The sequence below is a fragment of the Mobula birostris genome, chromosome 23, assembly GCF_030028105.1.
Source record: "Mobula birostris isolate sMobBir1 chromosome 23, sMobBir1.hap1, whole genome shotgun sequence".
In the NCBI taxonomy this organism is placed as follows: Eukaryota; Metazoa; Chordata; class Chondrichthyes; order Myliobatiformes; family Myliobatidae; genus Mobula; species Mobula birostris.
In genome coordinates, this window is record NC_092392.1 from 63,396,271 (window position 1) to 63,412,951 (window position 16,681).

At 41.7% G+C, this 16,681-nt stretch overlaps 1 protein-coding gene across 1 annotated transcript in view; it reads left to right on the forward strand.

The window, feature by feature from the left end:
• LOC140186740 (lamina-associated polypeptide 2, isoforms beta/delta/epsilon/gamma-like) overlaps window positions 1-16,125 on the forward strand; it is a 47,602-nt gene extending 31,477 nt beyond the window's left edge. The window contains exons 3-6 of the mRNA XM_072241256.1: window positions 331-453; window positions 2,792-2,871; window positions 10,262-10,341; window positions 15,355-16,125. Coding sequence (XP_072097357.1) covers window positions 331-453; window positions 2,792-2,871; window positions 10,262-10,341; window positions 15,355-15,637 — 566 coding nt within the window. The 3' untranslated portion in view covers window positions 15,638-16,125. The remainder of the gene's footprint in view (window positions 1-330; window positions 454-2,791; window positions 2,872-10,261; window positions 10,342-15,354) is intronic.
• The last annotated feature ends 556 nt before the right edge of the window (window positions 16,126-16,681 follow it).

Sequence of the window (16,681 nt, forward strand, 5' to 3'; positions counted from 1 at the left end):
TTATCCATTCTGTTCTCATAACTCAAGCCCACTGGTCCCAGCAGCATTTCAGTGAATCTTTTCTGTACCCTCTCTAGTTTAATTACATGATTCTTAAAACATGGCAACTAGAATACAGCCATTATCCAATTGTAGCCCGACCAATTATTTGTACAAATGTAACATGTTGCCCAATCCTTGATCAGTGGAAGCAACTGTATCATTCATTCTTTTTACCACTCTGATGCATAGTGTAAAGTTCTACCTTTTGTGTAGGGCGTTCTTTAGATTTCATATTTATTTTATTTTGGCTGGATCTTTCAGATAATCCTTGTTGTTTCCTCTGTGTAGATACCACAAGGAAAGTCTATGAGAGGAAGCTGGAGCAGCTGATGGACCAAGCTTCAGCAGTAACTGAGGAAAATCAGCCAAATGGCAGCACCGATTCTGATCAATACAGTGACACAGAAGAAGGTGACCAAGATAAGATTGTTGGATTCAAGATGAAAATGTTTAGCATTCTGTATTTTAAGATATGAGCTACAGATAGTTAACAAATACATATGAACAAGAAATTAGTTTGTCCAGCTATTTTGGTATCCGTCATAAAATAATGTTTCATTCCAAGGGAGAATGAAGCTAAGGAGATCCTAGTCTATAATAGGAAAGTCGAATTCACCTGTTGCTTTGTCATTTTTCCATAATCTGTTTGCATATTTGTTCCTCTATCTCCCAGCGGCTATAGGAATGCTTGTAGTATAACTCCACATTGTGGGTTTTTTTTTGCCCATATTGCCTCAGCAGATGAACCCCTCCAGTACGTCCTCTTTGTGACATTTCCCCATGATTAGTAATGTAACTCCTCCAACTTGCCTCTCTACAATCTGCTTTCTTCTGATTTTTAACCATTTTGCAATTCCTGCTGACCATAATTCCTCGATTTACTGTAATAAACCCACCTCTTGTGTACTATTTTAGTTATTTAGTGATATGGCATGGAATATGCCCTTACACCCTTCGAGCCAAGCCACCCAGCAACCGCCAATTTAACTCTAGCCTAATCATAGGACAATTTACAATGACCAATTAACCTACTAATCCAGGGGTCCCCAACCTTTTATGCATTGCGGACCGGTTTAATATTGACAATATTCACGGACCGGGGGGGTGGGGGGGGGGGGGTGTTGTTCAAAGTAGGGTGTTCAACTCACCTCAACATGTCTTTTACAGTTACTTCCTCACTGCCAAATAAGGGACAAAAGTAGCAGTCAAATCCCAGGACACTTTACCCCAGGAAAGACTACCATGACCATGAAGCCTTGCGCGGGCACCTGTGTGCACATGCGTGACGTGCGCATGCACATACATGCGGATTTTTTCCCCACAAATTGGTTTTGGCTTAATCTTCCCGACTACACTGTACATACATTATTTCTACTTTATGTAGGCTGTGTATTTATCATTCCTGCTTTTACTATATGTTAGTGTTATTTATTTTTGGTATGATTTGTTAGGTTATTTTTTCCGTCTGGGAATGCTCAAAAATTTTTCCCATATAAATTAATGGTAATTGCTTGTTCGCTTCACACCATTTCGGCACGAAAGGTTTCATAGGAACGCTCTACCTTAGCGGGGGAAATATGGGACAAGGGTGGTCCCGTATGGGACAAACCAATTTAGCCCAATATACGATGCATGTCCTGGCAAATATGGGACAGTTGGCAACCCTATGTTCAAGTTCAACAGTGCGTGACAGAGAATGAGGAAAGGTGCAGCTGACTCATGTCGTTTCCTCACGGCCCAGTAGCAAATGCTCTGTGGCCCGGTGGTTGGGGACCGCTGTGCTAATCCATATGTCTTTGGACCATGGGAGGAAACCAGAGCACCCAGAGAAAACTCATGAATTCCATGGGGAGGATGTACAAACTCTTTACAGAGGACGCCGGGATTAAATTCTGAATTCTGACGCCCCAAGCAGTAGGAGCATCGTTTTAACCATTACCCAACTATCCTTTCAAACTCCATAGTTCCAGCGCCCAGCGCAACTTTCAGGCAATCCTGTTACATCTTCTGGTTTTTACCATGACATTGATATCAGTTCTATACCTAGTCTTTCGTAGGTGACCATTAGATTATGGAGGAAGGTAATAATATGGGCACCCCTTAGGCATGTGGTTAAAATCTGGTCATGTTTAGGGACAATTTAACCAAGGAACATTTATTAAGTAGGTGAAGAGGTAAAGCCCAGCCATCATTACTTTTTTGGAAGAGGGAAAGAACATAGCTAATTTAAGGAAACTAATGCTTAATAATATTAATAAGTCTTATGATATATCTGCCAATGATCAGTCATTTATTTTTGCCATCAGGTGTATGTTCCATTTCCCCTCTGTTTAATTCCCTTTGGTTCTGCATTTGTTTTGTTTTCCTCGCTCTCCTTCATATCAATTCCAACTCCTTACCAGTACTAAGGGGTAATTTACAGTAGCCAATTAACTTGGCAACATCTTCTTTAGAGTGTGAGAGAAGGCCCATGCAGTTGCCCAACATTAGAGAGCAAAGTGAATCCAGTCCCTGGAACATGAAAGAAATGGCACTAGCTGATCTCTTATTGTATTGTAATGGGGACATTGAGCTTGTGTAGAAGAACCTTAAAAAGATTCCATTAGTTTTCTCCTCGCGTCTGATAGCAAGGTCAGCATTAGGAATTTGGTGACATCTGTTACATTTGTACACTAAAAATACTCTTGTGACTTGAGAGCGATTCTTAAACTTGATGCTTAATATTCCTTCGTGTTTGATGAACATTTAGAGGTCATTGTTGCAAAAGAGCTGTTTCCAACCAAAACCAAGACCCCTGTGACCAGACAAAGAAAAACAGATAGCAGTCAGGTAAGTGGTTTGGAAGAATTATTTCATAATAAATTTTATCAAAATAAACAAGTGATGCTGGTAAGACTCAGCAGGTGTCAAAAGTGTAGAATGGGGAATAGTTTTCATAGAAACATAGAAAATAGGTGCAGGAGTAGGCCATTTGGCCCTTCGAGCCTGCACCACCATTCAGTATGATCATGGCTGATCATCCAACTCCGAACCCTGTACCAGCCTTCCCTCCATACCCCCTGATCCCTTTAGCCACAAGGGCCATATCTAACTCCCTCTTAAATATAGCCAATGAACTGGCATCAACTGTTTCCTGTGGCAGAGAATTCCACAGATTCACCACTCCCTGTGTGAAGAAGTTCTTCCTAATCTCGGTCCTAAAAGGCTTCCCCTTTATCCTCAAACTGTGACCCCTCATTCTGGACTTCCCCAACATCGGGAACAATCTTCCTGCATCTAGCCTGTCCAATCTCTTTAGGATTTTATATGTTTCAATCAGATTCCCCCTCAATCTTCTAAATTCCAACGAGTATAAGCCTAGTTCATCCAGTCTTTCATCATATGAAAGTCCTGCCATCCCAGGAATCAATCTGGTTAACCTTCCTTTACTCCCTCTATGGCAAGGATGTCTTTCCTCAGATTAGGGGACCAAAACTGCACACAGTACTCCAGGTGTGGTCTCATCAAGGCCTTGTACAACTGCAGTAGTACCTCCCTGCTCCTGTACTCGAATCCTCTCGCTATAAATGCCAGCATACCATTCGCCTTTTTCACCACCTGCTGTACCTGCATGCCCACTTTCAATGACTGGTGTACAATGACACCCAGGTCTCGTTGCACCTCCCTTTTTCCTAATCGGCCACCATTCAGATAATAATCTGTTCTCCTGTTTTTGCTACCAAAGTAGATAACCTCACATTTATCCACATTAAATTGCATCTGCCATGAATTTGCCCACTCACCTAACCTATCCAAGTCACCCTGCATCCTCTTAGCATCCTCCTCACAGCTAACACAGCCGCCCAGCTTCGTGTCATCCGCAAACTTGGAGATGCTGCATTTAATTCCCTCATCCAAGTCATTAATATATATTGTAAACAACTGGGGTCCCAGCACTGAGCCTTGCGGTACCCCACTAGTCACTGCCTGCCATTCTGAAAAGGTCCCGTTTATTCCCACTCTTTGCTTCCTGTCTGCCAACCAATTCTCTATCCACATCAATACCTTACCCCCAATACCATGTGCTTTAAGTTTGCACACTAATCTCCTGTTTGGGACCTTGTCAAAAGCCTTTTGAAAATCCAAATATACTACATCCACTGGCTCTCCCCTATCCACTCTACTAGTTACATCCTCAAAAAATTCTATGAGATTTGTCAGACATGATTTTCCTTTCACAAATCCATGCTGACTTTGTCCGATGATTTCACCGCTTTCCAAATGTGCAATTATCTTTGATAACTGACTCTAGCAGTTTCCCCACCACCAATGTTAGGATAACCGGTCTATAATTCCCCGATTTCTCTTTCCCTCCTTTTTTAAAAAGTGGGGTTACATTAGCCACCCTCCAATCCTCAGGAACTAGTCCAGAATCTAAAGAGTTTTGAAAAATTATCACTAATGCATCCACTATTTCTTGGGCTACTTCCTTAAGCACTCTGGGATGCAGACCATCTGGCCTTGGGGATTTATCTGCCTTTAATCCCTTCAATTTACCTAACACCACTTCCCTACTAACATGTATTTCACTCAGTTCCTCCATCTCACTGGACCCTCTGTCCCCTACTATTTCCGGAAGAATATTTATGTCCTCCTTAGTGAAGACAGAACCAAAGTAATTATTCAATTGGTCTGCCATGTCCTTGCTCCCCATAATCAATTCACCTGTTTCTGTCTGTAGGGGACCTACATTTGTCTTAACCAGTCTTTTTCTTTTCACATATCTATAAAAGCTTTTACAGTCAGTTTTTATGTTCCCTGCCAGTTTCCCCTCATAATCTTTTTTTCCCCTTCCTAATTAAGCCCTTTGTCCTCCTCTGCTGAACTCTGAATTTCTCCCAGTCCTCAGGTGAGCCACTTTTTCTGGCTAATTTGTATGCTTCTTCTTTGGAATTGATACTATCCCTAATTTCCCTCATCAGCCACGGGTGCACTACCTTCCTTGATTTATTCTTTTGCCAAACTGGGATGAACAATTGTTGTAGTTCATCCAGGCGATCTTTAGCTAATTCACGTCTCATACCTTCAAAGTTACCCCTCTTTAAGTTCAGAACCTTTGTTTCTGAATTAACTATGTCACTCTCCATCTTAATGAAGAATTCCACCATATTATGGTCACTCTTACCCAAGGGGCCTCTCACGGCAAGATTGCTAATTAACCTTTCCTCATTGCTCAATACCCAGTCTTAGAATAGCCTGCTCTCTAGTTGGTTCCTCGACATGTTGGTTCAAAAAACCATCCCGCATACATTCCAAGAAATTCTCTTCCTCAGCACCCTTACCAATTTGGTTCACCCAACCTATATGTAGATTGAAGTCACCCATTATAACTACTGTTCCTTTATTGCACACATTTCTAATTTCCTGTTTAATACCATCCCCAACCTCACTACTACTGTTAGGTGGCCTGTACACAACTCCCACCAGCATTTTCTGCCCCTTAGTATTATGCAGCTCTACCAGGTTGTCAGTGCATCTTGATCATCTTGCTATCAGAACCCCAAGTAGAACTTTAAGCGCAGTTGTACCTATTCCTGAGTTCTGGTTCTAAACATCTAAATTAATGTTATAATATCTATTTTGGAATTTAGTGCAGTAAAAAGATTTACTATTACAATAAGTTTAATAAAGTAGATTGTATACAGAGCCAAGAAATTGATGAATTTTGTGTGCAATCTTAAGTATCACATTTCCCTGTAAACTGTGAATGAAATTATAGTTAACTGTTTTGCATGGATTTGTTTCAAAAAGTGTTCTTTATTTAAATTTGAACTATTTAGTTGAAATTAATGTTGTTAAGTTGGAGAGGGTACAGAAAAGATTCACAGGAGTGTTGCCTAGACTGGGGGGCTTGCATTTTAAGGAGAGGCTTGATGGGCGGGAACATGAAGTGAAGGAGGCTATGAGATGACCTTGTAAGGATTTATAAAAGTGAGGGGTGTAGTTAGACCAGGTAATCATAGTCTCTTTTTTTCCAGGATAGGGTAGTCTAAAACTAGGTCCCTGGGTTCATGGTGAGAGAGGAAACATTTAAAGGGGACTGGAGGGACAGTCTTCTCACACGCAGGTGGTAGGTATATGAAATGTATCCACAAGCCTGACCACCTTTGTAGGCACATTGTCTCTGCCTGCTTCTACCCCACTGAACTCGTGTCCACATACCTTGAGTCCATTCTGCCCCCTTTGGTCAGTCCTTTTCACTTACATCCACAAAACTTCACATGCTCATTTTCTCCTCAACAACTTTCAATTCTCTGCCCCTAACTGCTTTATTTTCACTATGGACGTCCAGTCCCTTTATTCTTCTGTCCCACTTCATGAAGGCTTTAAAGCACTCTGCTTCTTTCTCAACAAATGATCCAACCAGTTCCCCTCCACCACCCTCCTTCTGAGAGAACTGGTCCTCACACAACAATTTCTCCTTCGACTCTTTCAACTTTATCTAGACTCAAATGGTGGCTGAGGACATCCACATGGGCCAAAGCTATGCCTGTCTTTTCATTGGCTACATAGAACAGTCCATGTTCCAAGCCTTTACTGGTAATGCTCTCCAACTCTTTCTGCACCCCATTGATTTCTGCATTGGTGCTGCTTCATGCACCCTTGCTGAGCTCTTCAATGTTTTTAACTCTGCCTCAAACTTCTCCCTGCCCTTAAATTCACTTGGTCCATTTCTGAAACCACCCCCCTGCTCTGGACACAAACTGTCTGCCAAAATCATTCATAAACCCATTATAACCCATAGTTATTTTGATCCTTCCTACCCTGTCTCCTGTTAAAAATATTGTATCCTTTCCTCAATTCCTTCATCTCTGCAGCATCTGTTTCCAGGATGAGGCTTTCCTTTCCAGAACATCTGAGGTGTCGTCGTCATCCTTCAAAGAAAGGGCTTTCCCTTCCTCTCCCATTGATGCTGCCCTCGCCTGCATCTCCTCCATTTCCCCGACATCCATACTTGCCCCAGCTTCCCACCGCCTTCACAGGGATAGAGTTCCTTATGTCCACGATACATAGGAGTAGAAATAGGATATTCAGCCCATTGAGTTCACTCCGCCATTTCATCGTGGCTGATCCCAGATCCCATTCAACCCCATATACCTGCCCTCTCACCATTTCCCTTGATGGAATCTATCAACTTCTGCTTTAAATATACTCACGGACTTGGCCTCCACCACAGATTCACCACTCTTTGGCTAAAAAAAAAAATACCTCCTTCTGTTCTAAAAGGTCGCCCCTCAACTTTGAGGCTGTGTTCACTAGTTCTGGATACCCCCACCAGATGAAACAGCCTCTCCACATCCACTTTATCTGGTCCTTTCAACAATTGGTAGATTTCAATGAGATCCCCCTGCATTCTTCTAAATTCCAGTGAGTACAGGCCCAAAGCTGCCAAACATAACTTTAATTTTTTCCATCCATAACATTGTCACACCCAAATAATTCTGATTTTATTTCAGATTTTCAGAATTTGCAGTTTCTTTCTTTCTTGTTTTCAGTGTTACTCATGAAAACTTTTTATACTTTAATCTTTTTTTTTCATATTTCGTAATGAAGTGGAAGATTGGAAACTGACCTAACAGTGGTTAGGCTACATTTGGGGTATTGTGTACAGTAGCCATGCTATAGGATGAATAGCACTGGGAGGAGATTCACCAGGATGTTGCCAGAGTTGCAAGACTTTTATTGAGGAGAGAGATTAGATAAGCTGCTCGCGTTTTCCCTGAAATAAGAGGATGAGGGAGGTATATATGATTGAGAGGTATCAGTAGGGTAAGTGGTTAAAATTTTTCTCCCCATGGTATGACTATCAAAAAGCAAGAGGCCATGAGATGAATCTGTGAGAAAGGAGGATTAAGGGCAAGTTCCCCCCCCCCCCCCACATGGTGGTCAGTATCTGGAATGTACTGCCAGAGGAGCTGGTGGAATAGACAATAGGTGCAGGAGTGGGTCATTTGGCCCTTCGAGCCAGCACCGCCATTCACTGTGATCATGGCTGATCATCCACAATCAATATCCTGTTCCTGCCTTCTCTCCATATCCCTTCACTCCGCTATCTTTAAGAGCTCTATCTAACTCTTTCTTGAAAGAATCCAGAGAATTGGCCTCCACTGCCGCCTTAGGCAGAGCATTCCACAGATCCACAACCCTCTGTGTGAAAAAGTTTTTCCTCAACTCCGTTCTAAATGGTCTACCCCTTAAACTGTGGCCTCTGGTTCTGGACTCCCCCAACATTGGGAACATGTTTCCTGCCTCTAGCATGTCCAATCCCTTAATAATCTTATATGTTTCAATCAGATCCCCTCTCATCCTTACAAGCCCAGTCGCTCCAATCTTTCAACATATGACATTCCCGCCATCCCTGGAATTAACCCAGTGAACCTACGCTGCACTCCCTCCATAGCAAGAATGTCCTTCCTCAAATTTGGAGACCAAAACTGCACACAATACTACAGGTGGGGTCTCACCAGGGCCTTGTACAACTGCAGAAGGAACTCTTTGCTCCTATACTCAACTCCCCTTGTTATGAAGGCCAACATCCATTAGCTTTCTTCACTGCCTGCTGCACCTGTATGCTTACTTTAAGAGACTGATGAACAAGGACACCCAGATCTCATTGTACTTCCCCTTTTCCTAATTTGACACCATTCAGATAGTAATCTGCCTTCCTGTTCTTGCCACCAAAGTGGATAACCTCACATTTATCCACATTAAACTGCATCTGCCTACTCACACAACCTGTCCAAGTCACCCTGTATTCTCATAACATCCTCCTCACATTTCACACTGTCACCCAGCTTTGCAAATTTGCTAATGTTACTTTTAATCCCTTCATCTAAATCATTAATATATAGTAAATAGCTGCAGTCCCAGCACCGAGCCATGTGGTACCCCACTAGTCACTGCCTGCCTTTCTGAAAAGGACCTGTTAATCCCTACTCTGTTTCCTGTCTGCCAACCAATTTTCTATCCATGTCAGTACCCTACCCCCAATACCATGTGCTCTAATTTTGCCCACTAACCTCCTATGTGGGATCTTATCAAAGGCTTTCTGAAAGTCCAGGTACACTACATCCACTGGCTTTCCCATGTCCATTTTCATGGTTACATCCTCAAAAAAATTCCAGAAGATCAGTCAAGCATGATTTCCCCTTCGTAAATCCATGCTGACTCGGACCAATCCTGCTACTGCTATCCAAATATGCCGCTATTTCATCCTTTATAATTGACTCCAGCATCTTCCCCACCACTGATGTCAGACTAACTGGACAATAATTGCCTGTTTTCTCTCTCCCTCCTTTCTTCAAAAGTGGGATAACATTAGCTACCCTCCAATCCACAGGAACTGATCCTGAATCTATAGAACATTGGAAAATGATTACCAATGCATCCACGATTTCTAGAGCCACCTCCTTAAGTACCCTGGGATGCAGACCATCAGGCCCTGGGGATTTATCACCCTTCAGTCCCAGAATCAGATACAGTTACTCAGTTTAAAAGGCATTGAAGACAGACACAGATGGATATGACCCTAACGTGCATATATGGGATTAGTGTAAATGAGCTAAGTATGAACATATTAGGCTGAAAGGCCTATTACTTTGCTTTGCAACTGAGACCAATTGTCTGATAGTTGTCCAAGCCAATCCATTCTCTCAATTATTTCCATTCGTTATCATGTCTATCAACTCCCCCAAATCTTCATCCATCCAGTTACCAACAATGTTTGCGTCTTTCAGACATCCAGATAATACTTTTATGCAGCTTTTTAAAATGCATATTTTGCTGAAGAAAATTGCTGAAGTTTTAATTTGTCTTCCAGTTGCGGGTGTTGTGACTATAACACTGCACCAGTAGTGCATTGCCTTGTTATAGTTAGTGGTTTGATTATTTTTCTCCTTGTACCAAGATATTTGAGTTGAGAAGTATCTAATTTTTTCAAGTCTAGAACAATGTTTTGTGGTGGGACATACAGAGCAGTGTGCTACTGGACTAGTTTATTTTACACAGCAGTAGTCATGCCAAATGCAAAAGCAGAAACCAGGATGTGGCCAATTCTTGTATTGTGGTACAGTCTCCTTAATTGCATGCTTCTTTGAATGTATGGATTTGTTTTGTCTTGCGTCACATGTTGGAACCCATCTTTGGGCAAATATTTTATTGACAAATTCTCATTTTGTAGGCGGAACAAAAAGAAGTAGTGAAGGACAATTTGCCGGAGGAAATGCCCCCCAGTGAGGCTCCAACACTCACAGGGATAAGGTAGACTGGGTTCCGTGTTCATTTTATCTTTTCCATAACAAGTTGGTTGTAGAGGTGCCTGCTCACTTGTGCCAAAAATGATTCAACTGCTGCCTAAAGTGATTAATTTTAGTGAATTATTCTTATCCAAGTATTGTATTAAAATTTTGAATGTACTGTAAATTAGTGCAATAATTTTCCTGCTTCATTTGTATCGGCGGGAGGAGAGAGAGCAGTGCGCCGCATGTGCGCAGCCGTCCAGTGAAAAATGATATCGTATCCATTAAATAGGGGCCGTGGACAATTCTGATTTGATGGAGACAGACGTGAAAACACAGAGGAACATCTGGAAGAATTTCTGAAATGCCAGTTTGCTGCTGTTGTTGCTGCGCGGTCGGGAATCTTCCGGAGGGAAGGCCTCAAAATCCCCGGCTTTGCCTGCTGTTGGCGACCGAGATTGAGGTCGAATCATTCGGACAGAGATGGCGCTCTGTATTCAGTGTCGGAGAGCTGATCGGAGGCTCGAAGTTTTCGGATGACCCAGATTCAGACTGTGGTCGGGCATGGCAGGGAGAGTTTTTCTTCCTTCTCCCGTCTGCGTGAGATGGGACATTTGAGAGACTTTGAACTTTTTACTGTGCTCATGGACTTCTTCATCAAATTATGGTATTGTTGCACTGTTGTAACTATATGTTATAATGATGTGGTTTTGTTAGTTTTTTCAGTCTTGGTCTGTCCTGTGTTTTGTGATATCACACTGGAGGAAATATTGTATCATTTCTTAATGCATACATTACTAAATGACAATAAAAGAGGACTGTGTGTCTTCATAATCTAATCTAAATGATATGCAGATAGTCAGACTTGGAGTCAGTTAGAACAAAAGTACATTGCAGTGCAAAGTTGACATCATTTGGCTATACGTCTATTGTATAGGTTGTGCAGGTTGGTTCCAGAGCTGAATGGCTGAAGAGCAGTAGCTGTGTTGAACCTGATGGTTTGGGACTTCAGGCTTCTGTACCTACCCAATGATAATTATGAGATGATGGCATGGCCTGGGTGGTGGTGAATGTTGCCTTCTTGAGACAGTGTCTCCTGGCAGAATCTGATGGTGGGGAGGGATGTTACTGGGCTGAGTCCACTCCCCTCTGCAGTTCTGTGCATTTGAATTGTGGTACCAGACCAACATGCAACCAGTCAGGTTATGTCGCTATGATTATTTGCATGTAGCACATGCTGTCAGCTGGTTTGCCTTGAAGTTATTTCTTGTGCGATACCGTCACGAAGGCGACTCGTGTGAGCAGCTCAGATGGCAATCATCAAATATTCCGGTTTTAGACTGCTAGAGCTGAAAACCACAGCTAACTGTATGGACTACTAGTAACATCATTTTAAGGCAATTGAAAAATCTATCACTACTGAAAGTCGATGAAACTCATACGGATTGCTGGCGCAGTTCCCCTTTAAGTGGAAGAGAGGATGCTATGCTGGTTGAAAAGTTTAAGGAAGTATGGCTTTCGGCTCCCAATACAAACTACCCTGTTGGCAAATGTACAGTCTCTGGTAAATAAAATTTAAGATCTCGGAGCAAGATTACTGTACCAGAGGTACGCTAGAAGCTGTTGCATTTTTTTGTTTTATGGAGTCTGGAATGTCCCTTGACATTCAGTTATGCAAAGAGTAAAAGGGAGGTGAGAGTGGGTATTAGACCACTGGAAAATGATGCTGGTGAGGTAGTAATGGGGGACAAAGAAATAACAGATGAACATAATGAGTACTCTTCACTGTGGAAGACATTAGCAGTATGCCAGAGGTCCATGAGTGAGAGGGAGTAGGAGTGAGTGCCATTACTACTACAAAGGAAAAAGTACTAGGCAAACTCAAAGGTCTTAGTTGGATAAGTCACCTGGACCATTTCCCAGAGTCCTGAGAGAGGTTGCTGAAGAGATTCTGATGTGGTCTCAGAGGACTGGAAGATTGCAAATGTCTGCACAGGACCGAAAGAAGCTATAGAAAGTTGTAAAGTTAGTCAGCTCTATCTTAGGTACTAGCCGCCGTAGTGCCCAAGACATCTTCAAGGAGCGAGGCCTCAGAAAGGCGCCATCTATTATTAAGAACCCCCATCTCCCAGGGCATGCCCTCTTGTCATTGACCTGAAGTCACCCTCAGCGATTCAGGAACAGCTTCTTCCCCTCTGCCAAATGATTCCTAAATAAACATTGAACCCATGAACATTCCCTCACTTTTTTAAAAAATATATATATTATTTCTGTTTTTGCAGTATTTTTAATCTATTCAATATATATGTATTACTGTAATTGATTTACTTTTTTCTATATTATTATAAATTGAGTTGAACTGCTGCTAAATTAACAAATTTCAGGACACATGATTCTGATTCTGATACTTCCTCAGGAGACTAAAGAAATTCAGCATGTCCCCGGCAACTGTTATCAATTTTATCAATGAGCCATAGAAAGAATTCTGTCTGGATGCGTAATAGTTTGATATTGCAACTGCTTTGCGTGTGACCGCAGTAAACTGCAGAGTAATGGACTCAACTCAGCAGATCACAAAAACCAGCCCCCCCTCTATGGACTCTGTCTGTACTTCCCACTGCCTCAGTAAAGCAGCCAACATAATCAAAGACTGCACCTATCTGGATTTTCTCTCTTCTCCCTGCTCCCATTAAGCAGAAGATACATAAGCCTGAAAGCATGTACTGACAGGCTCAAGGACCGCTTCTATCCCACTGTTGTCAGACTCCTGAACAGAATTCTTATATAATAAGATAGATGCTTGACCTCACGATTTACCTCATTATGATCTTGCACTTTATTATTTACCCGCTTTGCACTTTCTCGGTCGCTTTTACACTCTATTCTGCATTGTTATCATTTTAACTTATTCTAGCTCAGATACATGCATTGTGTAATGATTTGATCTGTATGAACAGTATGCAAGACAAGCTTTTTAACTGTATCTTGGTACTGGTGACAATAATAAAGCAATATTTTTAAAATGCTAGATACATAAATAGCAACAAAGAATCATAGGGGAAGACTATTAGTCTCATTCGGTCTGCCCTGACCCCGGTCACTCCTATTTCCTCCAAGTGCTGGCATTGTTTTAGCTTCAAACAATTTATCTAGTCTCCTTTTCAAAGCTGTAATTGAATCTGCATCCATCTCTCAGCAAGTACATTCCACGTTATAATTTATTTATTTAGTGATGTACAGGGCAGAACAGGCCCTCTGGCCCAACAAGCTGCACTGCCCAACAGCCCATCTATTTAAATCTAGCCTAATCACAGGACAATTTATAATCAATTAGCCTACTAACGGTACATCTTTGGACTGTGGGAGGAGACCCACATGTTCCTGAGGAGGACGTATAAACTCCTTACAGATGGCACTAGAATTGAACTCTGACACCATGAGCTGTAATAGTGTCACGCTAACCACTACACTACCGTGGCACTTAAAGCATTTTTCTTTTATCGTCACTTTAAGCCTTTGATTGTTGACACCACTGCTAAAGTTCACCTTACTATCATCATTGTTATGTGCTTAGTCGTATGATGTGGGTGATCGTGGTCTTGACCATGATCATTTTTTGGCAAGTTTTTCTACAGCAGTGGTTTGCTATTACCTTCTGGGCAGTGTCTTTATAAGATGGATAACCCCAGCCGTTATCAATAGTCTTCAGACATTGCTTGGCGTCAGTGGTCACATAACCAGGACTTATGATATGCACCAGCTGCTCGTGCAACCATCCACCACCTGCTCCCATGGCTTCACGTTACCCTGATCAGGGGGCTAAGCAGGTGCTACCCCTTGCCCAAGGGTGACCTGCGGATTGCAGAGGGAAGGAGTGCCTTCCATCTCAATCCTGTCACCTTCACCTTACTGTAGTCTTATCTAAAATCTGTTGGATTTCCACTTCAGCATTTCAGCTCCAAGGAGATTGTGGACACATGCTAATACAATCATATTACAGTCTTCCTTTCGAAATTCATTGCCATCCTCAATACTGTTTACCGTGGTTCCAAGAAGTTTGTCTTTTCAAGCTTTGGGGACTTTCCCCTGCTCACCAATGTATAGTTGACTCATAAAGATGGCAGTGCATCTTCTCAGTTAGCCATAAAGGTTACAATATGTCTTAACTCTGAGTTCCAAACCAACACTAAACTGACAGAATTATCCATGAAAACACTGTTCTCTGCTTTCTGTACTTAAGCTATGTTTTAGCTGCCACTTTATTCCTCGTGCATCAATTTGCTAACCACCCTTTTGTATTGAACTTTATCATCTGTAAACCACAGGGAACACAATCCATTGTGTTCATTTCAGCAATTAGTAGTTCACCAAAACCTCTATTAGATTAATCAAATAAGATTTTCCTTTAACAAATTAGTATAGGGTTTCGTTTGTAATCAGACTTCTCCAAGGGATTAATCAACTCTTCCTTTGAATCTAGTTTCTAAAAGCTGAGCCACTTCATGCATATCACTCCTTTTCAATCTCCCATGGCTATAGTTCTTTGGATGACTGTTGTCTTCCAGTGTTAACTGTGACTCCATTAATCTGCAGGACTGTGCTGTACACCTTGGTCCAGAGGAACGTTGTGTTGTTTGGCGGTGTACATGTATATGGTTGAATGACAATAAACTGACCTTGAACTTGATGTCTGGTGCTGACCAGGCACCTTTTATTTTTGTTGTAATCATTTGGGAGAAGAACAATTCTGCCCTTGCTCATCATTCATGCTTGTACATTGCCAGTGAGTAATTGAATCAAGATCATAGATTGGAATATTGGTTGCTCATCCTCAGGAGTGTTCTGGCCATTTGACAAAATGCCAAACTTACCTAGTAACAGGCTTGCTTCTTTGGAAATGCTTGACCCATCGTGCAACCATGAGGGATTTTTTCATCCCCTCAGTAGCTTATGTGAAACAGTGCATACTTAAGTTTTTAGATATTAGTAAGTTTAAAATGTTTCATTCATTTCATTTTTCATAATTTTCTTACAGTGCCACTTGCCGTAAACCAATCAGGGGGGCTGCTGGGAGGCCAATTGAGTTCACGTACAAGGACGCACTTCCGAGAAGGCCTGTACCCCAGCTGCAGCCACTGGCACAGGTCAAACCAGAGAAGAGCAAAAGCCGACGCTCCATGCCCATCTGGATACAGATTGTGGTGCTCCTCATCGTGGCATTCTTCCTATTTTTGGTTTATCAGGCCATGGAAACAAACAAAGGGAATCCATTCCCTATGGTTCCAGAGGTCCCTAGACAAGTGGCTGATAGTCAGTGAGCTGGGTGATGCAATATACATAACCATGGGCATGTCCTCATCCAGGTCTGAATGAACAGTTTTGTTTTTGTTTCAAACTGGACAGGCTGGGGACAGGGTTAAGAGAGATAGCTGAAGGAAATCGAGTACGAGGTAATGTTCCTTAATGTTGCAAAAAAAGGAAATTGGGCAGCTGAACTGAAATGGACATTTTCATGCCTTTGCACTTCAGGATCATTTGATTCGAATTTTAAGCCTCGGGGTTTCTTGGTAAATTATTTTTCTAAATTTGAACATCATTTTTTTTAAGAAACAAAATGATCACGGTACAATTGGCACATTCAGGGTAACAAATGTACACTGATACATGTTTGCTTTGCATGTTTGTAGAATTTTTAAGTAGTTTTCAATAAAGATTGTATATGAAGTCAGTAATTTGCAACACACAAAATGCTGGAGGAACTCAGCAGGCTATGCAGCATCAATGGAAAGGAGCAATCTGTCGACATTTCGGGTTGAGACCCTTCATCAGGACTGGAAAGAAAAATCAGGATTCAGAGTTAGTCCTCCTAACTCTGACTTCTGATCTTTCTTTCCAGTCCTGATGAAGGGTCTCGGCCCAAAACATTGACCGATTACTCTTTTCCATAGATGCTGCCTGGCCTGCTGAGTTCCTCCAGCATTTGTGTGTTGTTTTGGATTTCCAGCATCTGCAGATTTTCTTGTGATTATGAATCTTTTGTACTTTTTTAAGATACTTTTAGGGCATTCTTTAGGCATGATTAATTTTCTAAAAGTAACATGATAATGTAGACTTTGAATAGTGTTGATAAGGTATTTCAGAATTAAAACAGTAGGAAGCACAACTGTAGCATAAATTTGAAAGACAGAATTTGGATAGACTGCAAGTTGTGTCATGAGCCTTTGCATATAAGCTGAGACATTAGATATTTTTCTTACTACCTTCACTGATGTTTTCCTTGTTACTAAGCAATACATATTTACAGTTGAAAATATAGACATGAATTTTAATTTTGAAGTGTCTTTTTAGAAGATGTGTGTTAG